Here is a 22,101-nt window from a genome sequence, read left to right as displayed (position 1 = left end):
ACCGATACTTTAAACTAATAAATAACATGTTGTAAACATCTTACACAACATATTTTGTATTGAATAGGTTGAACTTTTCCTCAATTCCAATTGTGAATCTCAGTTCAATACATAAAAATGAAGATTTTAACTTATATTCTTAAGCAATTGCACAAAGCAGCTGATCAGAAATAAAAATGTAGATATTTCTGGAATTTAGCTAACAAATTCTAATCGTGCATGTGACCAACTTAGAGCTCTGGAAATAGGAAAAAAAACAACAGAGACAGAGAAATCCTGACATTCCTCTTGACAAACTGAAGAATTATTTTAGTAGAATAAATATTCAACCTACCCCAATTAACTGCACCGACTCACCGCCCTCCCCTCCAGCCAATCCACCATTCGCATTTCATAGTGTCACAGAAAATCAAGTTAAAAAGGCTTTGTACTCTATTAAATCAAAGGCTACAGGCGTAGATGATACTCCTATTATTTTTATACATAACATTATGGGTGCTGTCCTGCCTATATTGACACACATACTTAATTACTGTTTAATAAACGGAACTTTCCCTACTGTCTGGAAAACAGCCAATATAATACTGGTACCTAAGAGTTTACACCCACAATCACCCTCTGACTATTGTCCTGTATCCATACTCCCTGCGCTTTCTAAAGCCTTTGAACGTTAGTATAAGAGCAAGTTCTGGAATACCTAAATAAAAATGCTCTTTTGCACCCTATGCAATCTGGATTTAAGAAGTGTCACAGTACTGCGACAGCACTTTTGAAAGTTACAGAAGACATTAGACACGCTATGGACAAACGACTGCTCACTATACTTATCCTTCTTGACTTCAGTAGCGCCTTTGACACTATAGAAATTCAGACTATGATAAAGAAAATGGAACTGCTTAAATTTCGACCTGGCTGCGGTTAAATTTTTTAGTTCTTATTTGAGTAACCATCAACAGCATGTAAGAGTAAATGGCAAGGCCTCTAAATGGAAAATGAAACTTAGTGGTGCCCCTCAGGGCAGTATTCCAGTGCCCTTACTTTTCTGTATTTATATCAATGACAGGAAATAACACACACCACTTCTATGCTGACGATCTTCAAATTTATCGACACGGCAAGACAATACAAGATATTAACAATGGCCTCCGAGGACTCCGTAAATATGCACAACGAAATTCTCTTACACTAAACTCCACTAAATCTCAGGCAATCATAATTGGATCACGAAAATTACCGAGCTGCTCAAACAATGTCGCAATCCCGCCTATCCTACTGAATGGTAACATTATTCCTACAGTAAAACGGTTAAAAATCATGGCGTAGTTATGAATGAAACACTTGATTGGTCTCATCACACGAAAGAAACCCGTAAAAAGATTTTTGGAATGCTTCACCCACTTAAACCTCAGAGGGATGCATTTCCATTTGAGCTAAAAGCCAAACTAATACAGACACTGGTCCTCCCTATTCTTGATTATTGTGACATCGTTTTAGTTGACATGACGGGAGAAGAAACACTTAAACTTCAATGAGCACTGAATTCCTGCTTGCAATTTCCTTACAATATCGGGTACGATGTTCATATCACCCCATATTATCAGACTATCAGGCTTCAGCCATGAGAGAAACATCGGCAGCTACACATTTTAACAATGGTGTTTAGAGTGTTAGCTGAAAATCAGCCACTGTACATTTCTTCTAAATCCACCTTTTTATCATCATTGCACAACTTAAATACACGTTCGAGATCCTTTCCTTCTATTCCAGTGCACCACACAAAGAAAATTACTAGATCATTTGTGGTGACCGGTGCCAGATTATAGAATTCCCTGCAGCTCAGGTCAGAGAAACTAGCTCTTTATCGAGATTTACGGTTGGTCACCTGTCGAGACTACCTGCTGAGGACAGCTGACTGAATCGTTGAAGTATGAATGTGAGCATGCCTGAGGACTAGTCTGTTCCAAGAGTTTTTAATATTAATTAGTTTTAATATTAATTTAGCTAGTAATTTATTTAAATTCATTTTCAATTCCATTAATTTATGTAGTTTTAACTAATTATCATAGTATTTTATTTAAGATTTTGATTAGTATATGGTTAAGAATAAGGGAGGGCCTCGAGCCCTAACTCTGCTACTGTAAAAACGGAATAAATAAATAATTAAATAAATAAATAAATAAATAAATAAATAAATAAATAAATAAATAAATAAATAAATAAATAAATAAATAAATAAATAAATAAATGCAGGATTTCAGCACTATCTGCCATTAAGACCAATTTGTTGGCATACACTACTAAACTGCTTATTACATTTCCACCTAAATGAATACCTCCCTGCCATTTTATAACCTACCAGTAAATGATCCATGTAAACTATGCACAACAAACTCCTTTAAATATCTTGAAACACAAACTTATTGTACAATCAGTTCTCACAGCAGACCAACTATCAACATAAATGCCTTTGATTGCTTTCAATAATCTAGCCTTAATTCCCTAGTTCTCCAGTATGGTGAATACCTTTTCCCTCAGTACTGTGTTGTATGCCTTCTCTAGATCTACGATACATGAACATAAGTGTATATTCCTCTCAATAGCATTTTTGGTTACCTGGTGCATACTGAAGATCTGAACCTGAGAGCCCCTCTTTGGTCTGAAACCACACTGGTTTTCATCCAACTTACCCTCAACCACTGATCACATCCTCCCTTCCAAAATTCCAGTGAACACCTCTTCTGGTATACTGATCAATGAAATACCTCAATAGGTGCTGCAATCCTTCCTGTTCCCTTGCTTGTAGACAGATGCAGTTATAGCTTCTGGCCAACCAGAAGTTTTCTTACTACTGTATTCCTTATAATCTTATTAATCTACAAAGCAATTTCATCCCTGCCTTCCCACTATACTTCACCATTTCTACTTCACCATTTCAAGTATAATCTCATCTATTCCTGCTGCTTTACGACAATGTAGTTTATTTACCATCTTTCCTACTTCCTCAAGTGTAATTTTACCATCATCGTCGTCATCATCTCCATAAGCTCAGTTGTTCACAATGTCACCAGGAAGACTTCCTTTTATGTTGAGAACATTTTCAAAATATTCCTTCCACCTCTCCAGTGATTTCCTGGGATCTATAATCAGTTCACCTGATTTACCCAAAACACTACTCCTTTCTTTTTTCCCTTACCTCCTAATATTCTTTATTACTCTCCAGAAATGCTACCCCTGTTGCTTTACCCAGCCTTTTAAGATTATTACCAAAATTTTCCCCATGATCTCTTCTTGGATTCAGCAATTATTTGTTTTGCTCTGTTTCATTCCCCTATGTACAATTCCCTGTCTGTATCAGTCCTTGTTTGGAGCCATTTCTGATAGGTTTTCTTTTTTACATTTACAAGCTACTCTCACTTGATCATTCCATCAACATGTTCGCCTTTTCCCATCTTTACAGATAGTTGTTCCTAGGCATTTCCTTGCTGTTTCTACTACAGTATCCCCATATGCCACCCATTCTCCTTCTATATCCTGAACCTGCTTACTGTCCACTGTTTGGAACTTTTCACTAATCATATCCATGTACTTCTGCCTAATTTCCTCATCCTGGAGATTTTCTACCCTTATTTGTCTGCAACAGATTTCACTTTCTCTATCCTAGGCCTAGACTTACAGTATTACCTCTCTTCTACACTTTTCAAGGGACGCAAAGAATACTGGTGTAGACAGGGGGAAGTCTGAATGGTGGGAAACAACATATATGTGAAAATATTCTGGAAAAATGAGGAAAATGTTACACAAATGCATATTATTAATTTATAGAGTATTTCAGCCTTAATCCTAGTACACTCTCCAAATAAAGTTCCAATGTAAATTTACTGCTGATACAACATTTTTTATTCTGCTCATCCACCGACCAGGAGAAGAGTATTGGTAGGTAGTTCAAATATTGTGTAATATATTCTTTTAATCTGGTTTTCTTTCTTAAAATAGTTATATAACTGTAGATAGGCTGTGAAAGCATCAGTCTAAATATAGTTATATAATTATTTAAAATGCTATAAAATTTCTTTCTCTGGATGGAATATTTATATTAATGCTAACGTGCCTATTTACAACATTAACACACATTTATTCTAGATGAAAAACTACACAATCACTGCTTCTGACCAAAACAGCCCAGAATCAATCTCTGTTTACATGTAGTTCTACTGTCCTATATCTTTCCTCAGCACTGGTAAGCATCACTTCACTATCCTCATCTTATTCATTGTCACTGGTGGGAGATTGGGCTAAAGTTTGTTCCGCAACCGACTCTTACACACACTTCTTTCCTCTGCAGTAATCATAGCATCATCCACCGAAAGAAAACGTTCAGTAGTACAGGTTGACTGCAATATGCTCCATACATCAGGAAGCAGGCCTCCTCCTTTTCTTCCGCTGGCAGCTGAGAGTCGGGAGGATTCTTGTAGAATTCTACTTTCAAAAACAATTTGAGATAGTACTTTGTTTAATCGTCGCTAGATGGGGGCTTCATTCATTCCATTCCTGACTCGGTCAAATGACTGGAAACAGGCTGTGGATTTTCATTTTCATTCTGCTTCAAAGCCTTCCAAGACTTCGTAAAGAAGTGAAGCGCATCATGGATTTAAACTTTAAATGATGATGGATCCTTTCCAGCATCCAAAACGAATAAAATTCTCTGCATCGAGTTCTTTCTACAAAGTCATTTCAAGGAGTGTATAACCCCTAAATCCACAGGCTGCAGCTTGCTGTGCAGTTACCAGGAAGAAATTGTACCTACACGTTCCTCATATAAACATCTATGGGATGTGCTGGACAATGATTGATGATCTTTCTATTTTACATGCCCATTTTCGCATCCAGAGCAGCCAACATCTGTCAAAATAAGATCTGAGGTCATCCATGTTTTACAGTTGCATCATATTAAGTTGGTGATGATCGCACATGCTTGAAGCAACGAAGCTTGTTAGATTTCCCTATCACAAAGGGGTGGAACTTCTCACAGCAATCAGCAATGGTTTGCAAAATCATTGTGAGCCCCATTTTTCTGCATGTCCCATTATGGCATTTATTCTTTGAATGCCAATGCCATCCTGGGCAACACACTGAAAATGAGTCCAGTTTCGTCTATGTAAAAAATGTTCCTGGATTCGTATTTGTTGGTCACCTTTTGTAATAATCCAGTGATCCAATATTCCACAGTTTTGCCACTAATTGCATTTGTTTACCCCACAAACAATTTTTTTTTTTTTTGCTAGGGGCTTTACGTCGCACCGACACAGATAGGTCTTATGGCGACGAACAAACAATATTATAGGGTATGTTATGCCTTTACATGAATCAGTTGATCCAGCTATTAGATGCACTGAAATTTACAATACCAAGAATGTTCACCACTTTACATGCATTTTATGTTCAATCTTAAGAGAACACCACCAAATGGAATGCCTGGGGCTTCAAAGTTTCAAACTGAATTTTTATTATTTTATTATATTTCACCGTGAATAAAAAGAGCTGCAACTCGCTTGCCAGTGCAATAATGAATCAACTTTTCCCAAGGTTTGAACCTTCTCTTCCTCCCCACCTCCCTCATTATTAGCCAGAAAAGTAAACACTAACAATAAAGAAGGATGAACAAATGACACGACAAGAAGAGCACGGCAAATGACTGACCGCTCGACTCGGATAAGAACAAAAACATAAAAAATGACAAAAATACCGTATATATGTGCAATCTAATAATCTGCGCACCCTTATTTTAGGAGAGAATGTAAAGAAGAAAAGAAAATTAGCTTTACTTTGTTTTATTTGGAAGAAATTAATCCTACATTATGTAGGCCTATTCCAAAAAGTTACCATTTTCTCAGCTACACAGAGAAACCTCAAATCATGGATATGGTTTAGCCTTAGATGACATAATTTTTCTCTTCCTTCCACAATGTTCAGAATATGTATTAATGTTTCCCTTTTAAAATTTTTTGTGATTGCTTTATTTACAGTCTATCTTTCAAGGTCTAATACATCCAACATCAACATCTTCCAAAAACATGCCCTACTGTCCACCAAAATGGCGTCAATCTTCCATCAATATAACGTACACTAGTTGCCTGGTTATGGTGTCAGTGTTTTGTCCATGCTGATTTCACATAGACACCCAGCCCCAAAACCCACCCATGTTAATATAAATTTGCATAAATTTGTTGAGCAGGCATGCAGTCATGCAGTCTGCATAGCATCCCCTGATATTCCTAATTGGCAAGTTTCGCCTATGTGTTGTAAAGTGTGTGCTCTCTGGTTTGGTCATTATCCCGTGGTTACTCAAAGCATTATAGGTTAGTTGCGACGCCATTTTACATTGATTTCTTCCCACCTCAAACAACCTGACATGGCATAAATGGTGGGAAACAAAAAATGTTGCTAATGTAAATTTGAGGATTTTTTTTTTTGATAGTTGTTTCACGTCGCACCGACACAGATAGGTCTTATGGCGACGATGGGATAGGAATGGGCTAGGAGTGGGAAGGAAGTGGCCGTGGCCTTAATTAAGGTACAGCCCCAGCATTTGCCTGGTGTGAAAATGGGAAACCACAGAAAACCATTTTCAGGGCTGCCGACAGTGGGGTTCAAACCTACTATCTCCCGAATACTGGATACTGGCCTCACTTAAGCGACTGCAGCTATCGAGCTCGGTAATTTCAGGATTTAAATACATTGTGAGAATAGGAAATATGAGGGGGCATACGAAAGAAAATGTTGTAAACAATGAGAAAATGTTGAATACGGAAACGTAAAAGTGGGATAATACCGTAATGAATTCACTTCAGATCAGGTAGTGCACATTCCTAACAGATTCCCTGAATTCAAAGTCTTTATGATATAGTCTTTTATGGATCTGGTGCCCCTACTCTCCCATATGTAGCCTTAAGCCTGAAGAATGTATTTGTAACTACTAATCCCATACTACCACAGACGTCCAGCAAATGTGTCCCATTCCTATTAGCTTCCATATCTTTCCCATGTCTACCAATCACCCTTTCGTATCCTTCAGTTCTAGTTCCAACTCTCGCATTGAAATTGCCCATTAGCATTAACCCATCCTTGCTGTTATCCCTGATTACAATGTCACTCAATGCTTCATAAAACTTGTTAACTTAATCCTCATCCGCACCCTCACAGGGTGAGTACACTGAGACAATTTTTGTCCTAATTCCTCCAACTGTCAAATCTACCCACATTATCCACTCATTTACATGCCTAACACAAACTGTTTCAAGCAATAGTATTCCTGATAAACACTCCTGCTCCACACTCTGCCCTTCCCTTTTTAAAATCTATCGAGTACACTTTATAAACTCCTATTTCTTCCTAGTTATCTCCCCTTAACCAAATACCATTAACTCTTAACACATTCACATGCATCCTCCTTGCTGAGTCAGCCAGTTCTTCTTCCTTTCCTTCTTTTTTTCTTCCTTCCGTAAGTCCCATTAATACTGATAGCTCGACATCAAATTCCATTTCATTCGTCAAGTTGTTTGCAAGGAGTCCCTCACGTGTCACATGGGAGTGGGACTCCGTTACTCTTATAGGTCCGAGATTTGCTCGAAACATTTTGAGCATGCTGGGTGAAAATTCTGTGAAGCAAGATGCTACCCTTACTTACACATAGTCCAAGTGGGGATCTCTCCAACCACATCAAAAATTTAAACAGTATGAAAGAGAAAAGAATCCCTTGAAACGTGGAAATGTGGTGTTACAGAAGAATATTGCTGAGATGGGCACATCAGTTTCTTTTCCCTATTTGTTTTATGTTACCCAAACTCAGATAGATCTTATGGCTAAAATGGGATAGAACAGGGCTGGGACAGGGAAGGAAGTGACTGTGGCCTTAATTAAGGAACATCACCTGGTGTCAAAATTGGTAACCATGGCAAACCATCTTTAGGGCTGCCGAAAATGGGCTTTGAATCTCCACCATCCAAATTCATTTTAACAGTTACACACCTCGAACCATGTAGCCACCTTACTCGGTATACAAGAAATGAAAAGATATTTCATCAAGTTACAGAGAGGAAAATGGTTTAGCAATATTGAACCAAAAGAAGTGACAGACGGAACAATACTTCAGACATGTAAGAACTGTTAGTGGATTTTAGAGGGATGTTCAGGAGATAGGATTGTAGGTCAATGCCAAGATATGAATCAGAAAAATAGATGCAGGATGAGATAGTTACATAAAGAAGAGGTTAGACAGAATTGGGTAGTATGGAGAGCTACATTAAATCACTCTAAGGACTACTACTACTACTACTACTACTACTACTACTACTACTACTACTAACAAGAAGATTATATAAAGTATTTGGATAAGCAGCATGCAAAACAGAAACAGAAAAATCAACACGACAATGAAGAATACCTGTAAAGGAAAATAAATAATAATGTTATTGATTTACGTCCAACTAACTACTTTAACATTTTTTAGAGACGCTGAGGTGCTGGAATTTTGTCACTCAGGAGTTCTTTAACTTGTCAGTAAATCTACAGACGCGAGGCTCACATATTTGAGCATCTTCAAATATCACCAAACTGAGCCAGGATTGAACCTGCCAAGTTGGGCTTAGGAGGACAGTGAACTACCATCAGAGCTTCTCAGTCCGTAAAGTAAAGTAAAGTAAAGTAAAGTAAAGTCATGCTCAATAAAAATATGCAATTCCTCTTCTCAAATTAAGTTTGGGTCAGGTTGTGGATCAATAACTTCTATAACTTCTATAGGCTTCTATCATTTCACCACTACTATTTGAACACCTCTTCCACGTCTCTCACTATTTTCCCCAGATTTGTCTTTACCATCTCCTGGATCTGCCCCCCGGGTATTGTCTCTTTTACTTTCATTTCAAATACCGGTCTTGGTGTTCTCCTATCCTCCATTCTCTGCAGGTACCCAAACCATCTCAAATATAACTGTTCTATCCTTTCCTTGAGCCTGTTTATTCCAGGTCTACATCTGCATTCCTCACATGACCCTTTCTTGTTTTCCTCAGCATACTGTAATTCATAGGAACTTCATTTCAATTGCCTGTATTTTTCATTCCTGGGGCTTTAAGGTCACCCATGTCCCCACTCCGTAAGTCAGGATTGGTAAAATGTAGCTATTGTAAAGTGTTTCTTGAATTCCAATAGTATATCATTATTCCGCACCTATCCTCTCCCATTCTGAAAGAACCCTCTGTCTAACTGCATGCTGCTACTGACCTCGTGGCTTACTCGTCTGTCTTCTGATATCTTGCATCCAAAGTACAGTCAAAGCTTGATAACTGGTATTCAAGGGGGCAGAGAACTGTCTGAATTACGTAAAGTATGTCACATCGAAGAGAAACAAATTCATGCTACAGGAATAAAAACTTACAGTGTACTTTTGTCTATTGTAATAACATACCAAACTTTAACGCAACTTCACCAATATGTACTTAGTAAAACAGCAACACAAATAAACAGCTGGATATTGAAACTTCAAAACTCATACTGTATACACTAACTTTTTGCACAAAACCAGGCTGAGTGGCTCAGTTGGTTGAGGCGCTGGCCTTCTGACCTCAACTTGGCAAGTTCTAAACCTGACTCAGTCCGGTGGTATTTGAAGGTGCTCATATATGTTAACCTCCTGTCAGTAAATTTATTGGCACATAAAGGAACTCCCTTGGGACTAAATTCCAGCAACTCAGCATCTCTGAAAACCTTCAGAAGTAGGACAAAGTGGGACAGAAAAACAATAACATTATTATTATTATTATTATTATTATTATTATTATTATTATTATTATTATTATTAACTTTCTCCACTAAGTATTGTGGTATGTTCACCATTCTGTGGAGCAAGGCTTGTGGGAGAGTGGGCCATTGTGGCCCCGCCCTACGAGACGTCACCATGCCAGGGCCTCGCTACCCGCTGCACAACCAACCTGACAGCGGAGGACCGACGTGCATTGGTCAGATTCTGCTGCAGTTACAGTCACTGACTGCTACGTTGCTGGAGATTTTGAAGGTCGCAGAAACAACGAGGTCCTCAGGACCGAGAGCCTTCCATATCTGTCTTATATAAAGGCAGTGCACATGTGCGAGATGGTTCAGAAAGTAAGGAGCTCAGCTGGAGCTCAGCCAGTGAGCGAAAGAGAGCGATGAGCCCTACAGTTACGGGTTCAGGACGAGTAACCGCAGTGTGAGCTCTCACAATCAGTGGTCAAGTGAGAGTTACAGTCTGAGCTGAGTGTACCAGTCTTTTGGAGTGTCCACCTGCTACAGCTGAGGACTTGTTCTGTGTGCCTGTCAACGTACGTGCGTGTCTCTCTCGGGCGGGATGCTGTGGAAGGACATTGAAGGTTCTGGTGCAGCCTGGAAGAGAAGGCCAGTTACTGACATGGGGTTGTGAACAGAGTTCTACGGCAGTGTGTGGACAGTAAATATCATCCTGAAATGCGAGACTATCATGACCGGGCTGTTAACTGTGGACCATAATGGCGGCGACGAAGTAACTGAGTGAGAATGTAGTGCTAGTGACCAAAGACTGAGTGAATTAGTGTGAATGAACAGTGAGAACTAAGAGAGAGCATGAACTGTGTAATTGTGGTCATGTTCTTTGAGTGGATACTGTGAACTGGGAATGCCTGTGAATGTCAGCATGTAGAATCAACAATTAGATCAATTAGATAATACAATTGTATAATGCCATCAGTATCTGTGTTTATTTACTACACTGCCAACACATTACAGTATGTTAATCATAGTCTGATTTGGTAGGCTTATTATAGGATAATGATAAAAGAATAGTGTTACGAAAATGTTGCAAACTTTGGGCTGGGAAGAGTTGGGGAATAACGAGATGAGCGGTCAGTGGAGAAATAGTGTGGAATGACGTAAGTAGATGAACAAGCATAAGTGGAGCTTTTAAATGTAGGAAAGATCATAATATGGCAATAAAATTGGAATTCAAAGGGACAAATTGGGGAAAATATTCATCTATAAGAAGAGAAATTAGGGATTGGAAGAATTTATCATGGGAGAGGTTTGATACATTTCCAATTTCTTTGAAATCATTTAATAGTACAACTAAGTAAACAATTCATAGGGAATCTGCCACCTGGAGGGGGGGGGGGGGGGGGAGCCCTAAATGCAGATCAGTGATGTTTGATGGTGATTGATTGATTGATGGTTTGCTACTCTAATAATAATAATAATAATAATAATAATAATAATAATAATAATAATAATAATAATAATTTTTACAACACAATAGAAAAAAGACAAATCTAAAAAGAAACAAGGAGTATATGAAGAATGTACAAATAAAACACATAGGTTAATAGTACAAGCAAGCATAGGATAATAATAATAATAATAATAATAATAATAATAATAATAATAATAATAATAATAATAATAATAATAATAATAATAATCACTTCTGGAGATTGTGCAAGTGATTTTCGAATTTTAATAATGAACAGTTAAATACATCAATAACACTTTGTCTAGCAATCTTGATATTTGTTCAATTGGTTGGCTATTTATATGCCAATTTGTGGACAGTATATGATTAAACCTTGTGCGCATGTCTGGTATATGGGACTTTATTTTTTCTTTATTTCTTCTTTATTCACCAAGGAGTGTAGCAATTTAAAAATGAAAAGTGTATCCAGCAATTATCCTCGCCGCTAGATGGGGGCTTCATTCATTCCATTCCTGACCCGGCCGAATATCTGGAAACAGACTGTGGATTTTCATTTTCATCCAGAATTCATGGCATTGTGATAAGACTATGCAGATTTAATTACTGTTTCAGGGCTGTAAAATCAACATTATCAAACATGAAACCTGTTCTAAATGAATATAAATGAGGGAATTGTCCGGCTCCATGGCTAAGTGGTTAGCGTGCTCGCTTTTGGTCACAGGGGTCCCGGGTTAGATTCCCGGCAGGATCGGGAATTTTAACCATAATTGGTTATTTTGCTGACACGGGGGCTGGGTGTATGTGTCGTCTTCATCATCATTTCATCCTCATCACGACGCGCAGGTCGCCAGCGGGCGTCAACTCAAAAGACCTGCATCTGGTGAGCCTAACTTGTCCTCGGACACTCCCGGCACTAAAAGACATATACCATTTCTTTTTTAATGAAGGAATTTATCTTGTACTGAATTTAATATATGGATAGCAGTCTGATGAGAAGGATTCCATATAGGTGTACAGTATTCAAGTACAGGACATACTATAGATACATACAGCAAGCAGTAAGTAGCTAAGTTGGAAAATTCTCTGGAATATCTAGTACCCAATCTTTGCTATTACTGAATTTGTATTGAAATTATATTTTCTTCTTGCTTAAAAAAGGATATTTTACATTTATCATGATTAAACCCAGTCTTTGTAATGATTTCTTACAAATATTTCCAATGTGTTAATTAATTTAATTGAAATTTCAGTAAGGGTTCCACCTTTTCAATACAAAATGTAAGTTGTACAGATTAGTATTTACAACATTTTTTTATTCAAGGGACCAGTTATGACACATTTCATCATCAGCTTAAGATTACAAAACTAGCAAAATACATAAAAGGTCTTGTTAACAATGTATGAACATAGTAACACACAAAATTTGACAACAGTTACACATTTAAAATTTTTTGAGGTTTCTATAAAATATTTAGCATGTTGTGCAACGCGTTACGCACGTAAGAGTCTTGTTCGAATGTCGTGCATTCAAATATGGGGGTGTATTTCTACAACAACATTAATCGTGTAATAGTCTTCTTTGGATGAGGCACATTCAAGCGATAGGTTGTAGATGCGATAAAAACTTAATGTACACTTCAAAATCTTGTTGGACACTTAAAATACTCCTCTGTGTGGTGCCACTTAAGGACAAAATAGCAGTGCTCTCGCTGTGCTCAGCAACATCTTCCAATACTTTTGTTACAGGTGTATGATTAGGTGGTATATTTTTTTAATGTAGTCTAAAGTTTCTCAGTCCAACATGAAATTGTGAAGCCTTGCTCGGCGTGCTGTAATGGAGCACTAACTATGATGAATTCTAGTGATGGAGATGGCACACACACCCAGACCCTGAGCCATTGCAATTAGCCAATGAAGGTTAAAATCACCAGCCCGATCGGGAAACGAACCTGGGACCCATTGGACCAAAGGCCAGCATGCTAACCATTTAACCATGGAGCCAGACAATGTGTTCATTAAATGATAAATTATACATGAATAAAACACCAAGGCCATGAACTTGTTAAACAAGAGAGAGAATGTTGCTATTACTGAATTTGTACTGATATGATATTTTCTACTTTTTTAAATACTATTTTACATTTATCATGTTTAAGTTTCAACCCATTTTATGTACAATACTTTTCCAGATAATGTAAATCATCTTGGAATTTAAAACAATCAACTTTCATAAATGTTTTTGCATCATCAACAAACAGAAGCAATTTGGAATTCTTAAGTATATTTTTTATGTAATTTATGTAGAAAGTAAAAGGAAAGGGAACAAGGTGAGATCCTTGAATAACTCTACTGGAACAATAATAGAGACAGGAAAATGATCCCTTATTTTAACAATCTGTATGCAATTTTTAAGATATGAGGAGAGGAGCAGCTCATTAATTCCATAACCTGTTAGTTTTTGCAGCAAAGTATCATGGGCGCAATGTTGAAAGCTTTTGAGAAGTCTGTATAAATGCAGTCCACTTGAAAGCATGAGAGGTGTGATCTTGTCAAGAATTACTGAGTCAAACCTTTTGGAAATAAGAGAAGAAATTGTAACTGGTAAATACTGTTTTACGTCAGTTTTATCACCATTTTTGAATACTGGGCAAATATGGTAAGTTGAACAGATAAAAGAGTGCTTCACATAAAATAAATGAGCAGTTCTTGAGTAGGTAAGGTCCCACAGCTTTCTTTAATTCACGTGATATCAGTTTGTTGTAAATTTCTACCTTCCTGATCTTGATAACTGACAAATTAACTGAAAAAGGATAATCATATGCCATATTATCATCATTCTGATATGTAGAATAAACAGATTAAAATTACTGTGCAAAAAGATAGACGATGTTTTCACCAGTATCTGCTGTAACTTCATTAAGATGCAAAGTTGAATGAAAATTATTACATGAGCTTTCAGAACTTAGGTACTGCCAGAATTTCTGTGGGTTGGAACAAATACTTTGTTCAAAATTAAAGATATACTTTGCAATAGCAACATTTGGATTTGGACTTGCATTCATTTCTTACAGTAATTTACAAAAATGCTGATAATCACTAAATGAGACCTGATATTTTGTACAACTTGTGTGCTTTCTTCTTTTCAATAATCAACAATTTCAATTTATGATTATACCTCTTCGGGAATATGGGGTCTTAAAATTCCATACAGGTATGTAAAATTCCATGCCATGATGTTTTACTGAGTAGTAGGTATCTACTGCTTTATCAATTGTTGCATTCTGAAACATCACCTTTCAGCTGAATTGTAACAGATAATAATTGTGTCCATTATTATTTTCATTTAAAAATTCAAAATAATTACTATCTGCAGATGCCAGATGAATGGGAAAAAGGATTGATCTTACCAGTATTAAAGAAAGAAAGTGTACAAACTTGCGAGGAATTACCCTGCTACCACACTGCCTCAAGATATTAGAAAAGATCATAGTGAAGAGATTAAGGACAAGGATAGATCAGTTTAAAGAACAACATGGCTTCAGAGGCAACAGATGAACAATAGACCTAATTTTTGCCATTAGACAACTAATGGAAAAGTACTGGGAAAAAGGGAAAGATCTGATAGATCTGATGTTTGCCATCAGAATGCTAGCAGAGAAGCACTGGGAATATGGTAAGAACTTAGTGATGGTTTTTATCGACATCGAGATGGTCTACAACAGTGTGCCTAGGGAGAAAATCTGGGAATTCCTAGAAGGTATAGGTGTGCCAAACTCCATGATCAATAAAGTAAAGATGCTCTATCAAAAGTGCTTAAGCTGTGTCCAAGCAGGGGATGGAAGATATATATATATTTTTTTTGCTAGTTACTTTACGTCGCACCGACACAGATAGGTCTTATGGCGACAATGGGACAGGAAAGGCCTAGGAATGGGAAGGAAGCGGCCGTGGCCTTAATTAAGGTACAGCCCCAGCATTTGCCTGGTATGAAAACAGGAAACCACAGAAAACCATCTTCAGGGCTGCCGACAGTCGGGTTCGAACCCACTATCTCCCAGATGCGAGCTCACAGCTGTGCGCTCCTAACCGCGGATGGAAGATCAGATTGGTTTAAAACCCAAAGAGTCCAGCAGGGAAGTGTCTTGTCACCACTCCTGTTCATCATTGCTATGGATCAGATCATAAAGTCCATCAATGAACAATGCAAAAAAGCCTAACACACTAATATTTGCAGATGATGTTCTGATCTGGAAAGAAAATGAAGCAGAAGTACAGGAGAAACTAAATCTTTGGAATGGCAAGTTTAAAGAATATGGACTATACATCAGTAAAACAAAAACTGTTGAAATGACTATCAACAGAAAAGGCACATATTCAAACATTTTCCTGGAGGGAACTACATTGCAGTCTGTTTCTAATTTCAAATACCTTGGAAGTATCATTTCAAAAGATATCACAGTAAACCAAGAAATACTCAATAGGACTCAGAAAGCTTCTCAATTTTAGTTTCAAGAGAGAAATCTACTCTGGGATGATAAAATACCCCACAAAGCAAAAGTGACCATGTTTTATACCTACTTCATTCCAATTTTCACATATGGGCTCGAAGCATGTACCCTGCATAACAAAGCAATAGCAGGAGGGCTGGTATGTGGATGAGATGATACATGCATTTCACCTCCAATGGGGGTGTGCCTGAAGAGAGCTGCACTATGGCAGTATGAAGACATGAGCTTACATTTTACTATTTTTGTGACTGACGGATGAATTTTTTCCACCACACCTTCAAGTAACTCGGACAGACTCTCGGAGCCAAGTAGTGTTTGGTGACAACCCCAAAATCATGGATTTTTTAAAAACCATTCTGTCAGTGGATTTGGTGCAGCTGGTTGTTGTTGAAACAAATCAGTATCACAAACAACTGGTGGAAAACATTGAGCTGTCACCACATTCCAGGTTTAGAAAGTATTTTAAAATATCAACTTATGTACTTGTAAGGCGTTACATGTATTAGTTGCCTACAGATTCTAGGAAATAATCGTGTTTTGGGCTCTGTACTTTGTACAAAGATGATGCATGCATGACAACAAAAGGTGTAATTTTGCTTTCTCTCAGAATAATATTGAAAAAAAGTGTAGGATTTTCCATTTGCATTTATATATATAAACAAACAGAGTTATAAACATTTTAAGCTTATCACCCCACTGATAAGTTAACAATTGAGGCTTCTACAATGTTTTTTATAAATGAATGATAAAACTCAGCAATGAGGTACCAAACAGTCAACTGGTAACTCAGCACTTAAAAGGTTAAATAAAGGAAAGGGAAGCCAAATCATAGCACTATAACCATAGCTACAAAATGATTATAAAACTGATAGCATGAAAAATTAAAACTAACACTTACCTTCCTCAAACTTCTGAAATAATAAGTCCACATGAGCTCGATTCCCAGGAACTCTGTAGATACCCTCCGAATCTAGACCTTCTTCTTCGATAAATTTGACACATTTTTCTAATAGAAGAGGAACAAAGTTTTCTTCAGACTGAGCAAAATCCTGGAGTGTCACCTGATGTACAACAGGGCTACTCTTCACCTTCTGTTTTGCCCTCTTCTTTTCACGTTCTTTCTCCTTTTCAGCATGCCTTTTTAATTTTTCTTCCTTCTGCCGTCTCTTTTCTTGCTTCTCATCCGATTTTAGCTTCTGCTTCTCTTTTCTGCGGGATGTCTTATCTGCATCCTTCACCTAGAGGAGAATTTCAGAATCAATATCTTATGGTAAGTGCGAGAGGAAATTGTGGGGATTTTACAGGTTGATAGATCATGATATATTTTTAAAGAGTTGATATAGATCCTCTTATGGAGGTGGTATTATAGACTAGAAAATACCAAAACTCCTAACAAAATTCTCATCAAGTCCAGTAACTTCTCTCATACAATTAAAAATAAACCTTTAACCACTACCACCCACCATCTATTTGGAACAGAACTTATCACTATACAGATCTGTGAAAATTGCGTGATGCAATAAGGCAATTTTTAAAATTTTCAACTTTTCTTTAAATATTAAGCTCATAATTTATTGGTCTATTCGATTCCAAAAGTGTGATTTTTGATGATGATGATGCTTGTTGTTTAAAGGGGCCTAACATCGAAGGTCATCGGCCCCTAATGGAATGAGATGGACGACATGATTTGATATAATTAAAATTTTAAAATGTATTCACTGACTGGAGTTTTAAAAATGGGGATGAAAAATGATTATGAGATTAAAATAATCAGTGGGTCTAATTTGCAATGCCTTATTGTCTAATAAGATAATTGAAAATATAGGTGACAAAGGAATACGGACAAAGGGAGTACAGATGTGTGTGTGTATATATATAATTAATTCAAGTTAAAAGTTAAAATAACACATTAAAATATGCAAACACGAACTAAAATAAAGTCAATTGGATAAAAGTGCAGTGAACACACACTAGGACAAAGGACATCATTACACACGATAAAAAAGACCACTACCCCTCAAAAAAAAAAAAAAAAAGGATGACGAGGTAGGTCTGCTGACGGCTTGTCATCTCGCAAGATGAGGGAGATTGTACTCGGAAGGTTAAGCCTACGACGCAGATCGGCCAGTACCACACCCTCCGTAAGGATGTGTACCATGGTAAGATGATTGCCGCAAGTATACACCGGAGGGGGTTACCCTTTCAATAGATGGGAGTGCGTCAGGATTCCGTGGCCGATCCAAAGATGTCATAATACCACTGCTTCCCTCCGAGAAGCCCGAAGGGAAGTCCTCCATACCTTCGTTGTTCCTTTTATCGCTCTCAGCTTATTTGGAAGAGGAGTGGCCTGCCACTCCATCTCCCAATGGGACATAACCAGATGTCTTAGCTGAGAGCGAATATCACTTGCTGGAACCTTCAAAAAGGCAACAGTGGCAGTGTTACTGCCTCCTTGGCAGCCTTATCTGCTAACTCATTTCTCTCTGCACCCATGTGGCTTGGTGCCGGCATCCGAACACCCGGCCATCAGGTCGTGGATCCGCTGCACCAGAGGGTGTCGAGGGAAACAGGTATCAATAGACTGTAGTGAGCTCAAGGAGTCAGTACACACAAGAAAGTGTCGGCGCTCATCGGACAGTGCATAACACAGCGCTTCACAGATAGCATAGAGCTCTGCTGTGCACGCTACAGGTTTCCGGAAGAGCAAAAAGAAACCTATCATTGTCGACAACGAATGCACAGCCCACCTTCGTTTCTATACTTGAACCATCCATGTAAACGATGACTGAACCTGGATACCGACCAAAAACGCACACAAAGAGCTTCTGATAAATCGAAGTGTTTTCCTTAGGGCCAGTGTGCAGATCCAGGATTATTTCAGGTCGTCGTATTATCTACGGAGGTGCCCCACTTGGTTGTCTGACAAGGCAGGGAACCGAAGGTACATCAAACATTCTGTGACTGCTATCCAAGCGTATTCCAACCGGCCGCATTGCTGGAGGATGAGAATCATACAGCGGATGGTTTCCATTGTGAAATACGCAAGGATAGCTTGGGTGAAGTGGCATCTGTTGCAAATTTGCAGCATAGGACAGAAGCATTTGCTGGCGCCTCAGGCATAAAGGTGGCACACCAGATTCAGCGACCAGGCTAGCAATGGGGCTCGTACGAAAAGCTCCCGTCGCCAACCTAACCCCGATGTGGTGGATACTATTCAGGTGCGCAAGGGCGCTTTGCCTTGCTGATCCATATGCTGCACTGCCGTAGTCTAACCTGGATAATATATGTGCCCCATAAAATCGTAGGAGCACCATGTGGTCTGCACCCCAAGTAGTGGTGCTAAGAAACTTCATGATGTTCAACTTCCTGGTGCATTGTAATTTCAACTACCGCACATGCGGCTCCCACGATAATTTGCTATCAAAAAGGAGCCCAAGAAATCGGTAAGTGTCAACTACAGGAAGAACAACATTCCCTAAGAAAAGCTCAGGATCCGGATGAAGAGTTCGTTTCCGGCAAAAGTGCACAACAGTGGTCTTCTCGCTTGAAAACCGAAAGCCATATTCTAAAGTCCACCGTTCCACTCTCCTAATAGCTTGCTGTAATTGCCGCTCTGCGACTGCCATATTATGTGAGCTATAATGCAGAGCAAAATCGTCCACATATAGCGACGATATTATTGCTGAACCAGCAGCAGCGACAATACCGTTTATGGCAATCGCAAACAGAGCGACACTAAGAACCGATCCCTGTGGGACTCCATTTTCTTGAACGTGGTATTGCGAATATGCGCTCCCAACTCGGACACGGAATAGACGGAGGGACAAAAAATTTGCAATAAATACCGGCAAGTTACCTCGGAATCTCCATTCATGCAGGACTGAAAGTATACCGTATCGCCATGTGGTGTCACAGGCCTTTTCCAAGTCGAAGAAAACACCCACCAAATGCTGTTTGCGGAGAAATGTATCCTGGATTGAACTCTCCAGGCATACCAGGGGGTCAGTGATCGAGCGAGCGGCTTGAAAACCACATTGGTACTCGGAAAAAAGTCCTTGTTTCTCCAGACACCACACAAGTCGGCGATTTACCGCCCTCTCAAACAGCTTTCACTAACAGTTAGTGAGTGAAATAGGTCTATAGCTTCCTGCATACTTAGGGTCTTTATCAGGCTTGAGGACAGGAATAATTATGCCCTCTCGCCACTGAGACAAACTCACCCTCTATCCAGATTCGGTTGAACACTCGTAGGAGATATAACAGACTATTCTCACTAAGGTGTTTCAACATCTGGTTATGGACATTGTCTGGCCCAGGTGACGTGTCCCTGCAAAACGCCAAGGCACTGCAGAGTTCCCACTCCGTAAAGGGCACGTTATAGTCCTCTGAAGCTTGAGTGCCAAAACTAAGATGATAATGTTCTGCCTCCCACTTCAGAACGAGGAAATCATGATGGTAATTCCTGGAGCCAGACACATCCGCGAAATGACCAGCTACAGTAGATGGTTAGCAATTAAGAGTGGTTCAGTGACACTACTGCCTGCAATGGAAATTCCCGGTACAGAAGATGATCCTTGGATACCTGAAATACATCAAAGTTTAGTCCACACTTGAGATGATGGAGTATGTGATGTCATAGATGACACATATCTCTCCCACGAAGCTTTCTTACTTTGGTGAATAAGAACTCGCGCCTTAGAACGGAGTTTTCTCAATGTTACCAAATTGGCCACAGTAGGCTGCTTATGATAACGTTTATGAGCGCGACGGCATTCTTTAATAGCTGCTGCAATTTCTTCGTTCCACCAAAGAACGAGTTTTCGGCGAGGACTCCCAGAGAAGGAGGGAATGGACTCCTCAGCAGCAGCAAGGATAACTTGCGTTATGTAGGTTATTTCGCCATCTACGGTCTGCTTGGTATCATCGTTAAAGACAGCTAGGGATGTGAACTTTGGCCAATCTGCATGGTTAAGAATCCATCGAGGAGCAGCCTCGATGGATTTTTGTTCTAACAAAGTAAGAATAATGGGAAAATGGTCACTGTCACAGAGATCATCATGTGTATTCCACTGAAACAGAGGAACCAACAATCAGCTACATAGACTGAAGTATTTGCCGTAACGTACACTGAATTGAGTTGGTTCACCTGTGTTCAAAAGACATAAATCCAGCTCTGTTACTAATGTTTCCAACTCCCTTCCTATGGGGCAAGGTGCTTCAAAGCCCTATACGGGGTGATGGGCGTTAAAATCACCCAATAAGAGGAAGGGAGGGGAAGCTGATCTATAAGATCAGTGACATAATTTATTCTAAGGGGCTGGCCTGGTGAAAAACATTACACACTGTTTCTACGACAGGCAGCGGAACGCGAACTGCTACAGCCTCCAGCAAAGTTCTTAGTGGAATCTCTCCGCTGCAGGTATCAGAACGGATAAAAATGCCAACACCACCGGAAGACCGGTCAGTATGATGTCGTTCTGTCCAGTATAGTCGAAAATTTCTCAAGACCGTATGATGACCTGGTCGGAAATTTGTTTCCCGAATACAGATTATACTCGCCGAATACTCGCTAATGAGCTGGCGCAGCTCAGCAAGATGCATATCATAACCGTTACAATTCAACTGTAACAGTGCCATAGTGCGGGTGTGGACTTCTGAGGTTTAGGTTAAAAGCAGCGCAATGCTACCTAACTTACACTCACACCCCATCCGAAGATGGAGATAAATGCTCCATGTGCATCACCTCATCACAAGACGAGATGATGCATGCCTTGAATTTCTTCGACGTAGTCCGGGGGCGGGGTTTCTTCCTACGATGGGAACGCGCAGGTATTCCAGGAGGAATACCTGCTGGCGCAGAATCAGACCATGTAGATGGAGGGTGTGTGGTCCCATTTGTAGATGTGGAAGAACGCCTGGTAAGAACGCTCTTCTTCCCTGCCGTCGATTCTTGTTTAGGTGGGTTGGTAGATGATTTCCCAGCCCTGGTCGACGAAGCCGCCTCCGCCAGCTTAGGAGCAGCTTTCACCGACCTTGTGAGGGAAGGAGACATTGCCTTCTTCCCCTGCTGTGCCGGCATAGGTTTTTTAGTCGGCACAAGCTTATTGGTGGTCGAAGACCAGGGTGGACCCGCCTCAGAGCTCATTCCCGTTGCGGTGCTGCTCACAGGAGCAACTGCCGCCTTGGATGCAGCGATCTTCTGGAAAGGTGTTTCAATGGAAAATAACGAACCTGGGAGAGACTGTGCTATCATGCTGAAGTCTAATGTCTTGGCCAGGGCATTCAGAGAATTAAACTTACGGCGCGCTTCCTGGTAGGAAAGACCATCCACATTCTTGATCTCGT

At 39.3% G+C, this 22,101-nt stretch overlaps 1 protein-coding gene across 5 annotated transcripts in view; it reads right to left on the bottom strand.

The window, feature by feature from the left end:
• Window positions 1-22,101, bottom strand: part of RhoGAPp190 (Rho GTPase-activating protein 190) — a 1,293,865-nt gene that overhangs the window by 172,985 nt on the left and 1,098,779 nt on the right. For all 5 annotated transcript variants that reach the window (XM_068226122.1, XM_068226123.1, XM_067140451.2 and 2 more), the window contains one exon: window positions 16,655-16,994. In XM_068226122.1, coding sequence (XP_068082223.1) covers window positions 16,655-16,994 — 340 coding nt within the window. The remainder of the gene's footprint in view (window positions 1-16,654; window positions 16,995-22,101) is intronic.

This window comes from Anabrus simplex, chromosome 2 (genome assembly GCF_040414725.1).
Source record: "Anabrus simplex isolate iqAnaSimp1 chromosome 2, ASM4041472v1, whole genome shotgun sequence".
NCBI lineage: Eukaryota > Metazoa > Arthropoda > Insecta > Orthoptera > Tettigoniidae > Anabrus > Anabrus simplex.
The sequence above is the reverse complement of the archived record's forward strand: the minus strand, read 5'-3'. Positions and strand labels throughout refer to the sequence as shown.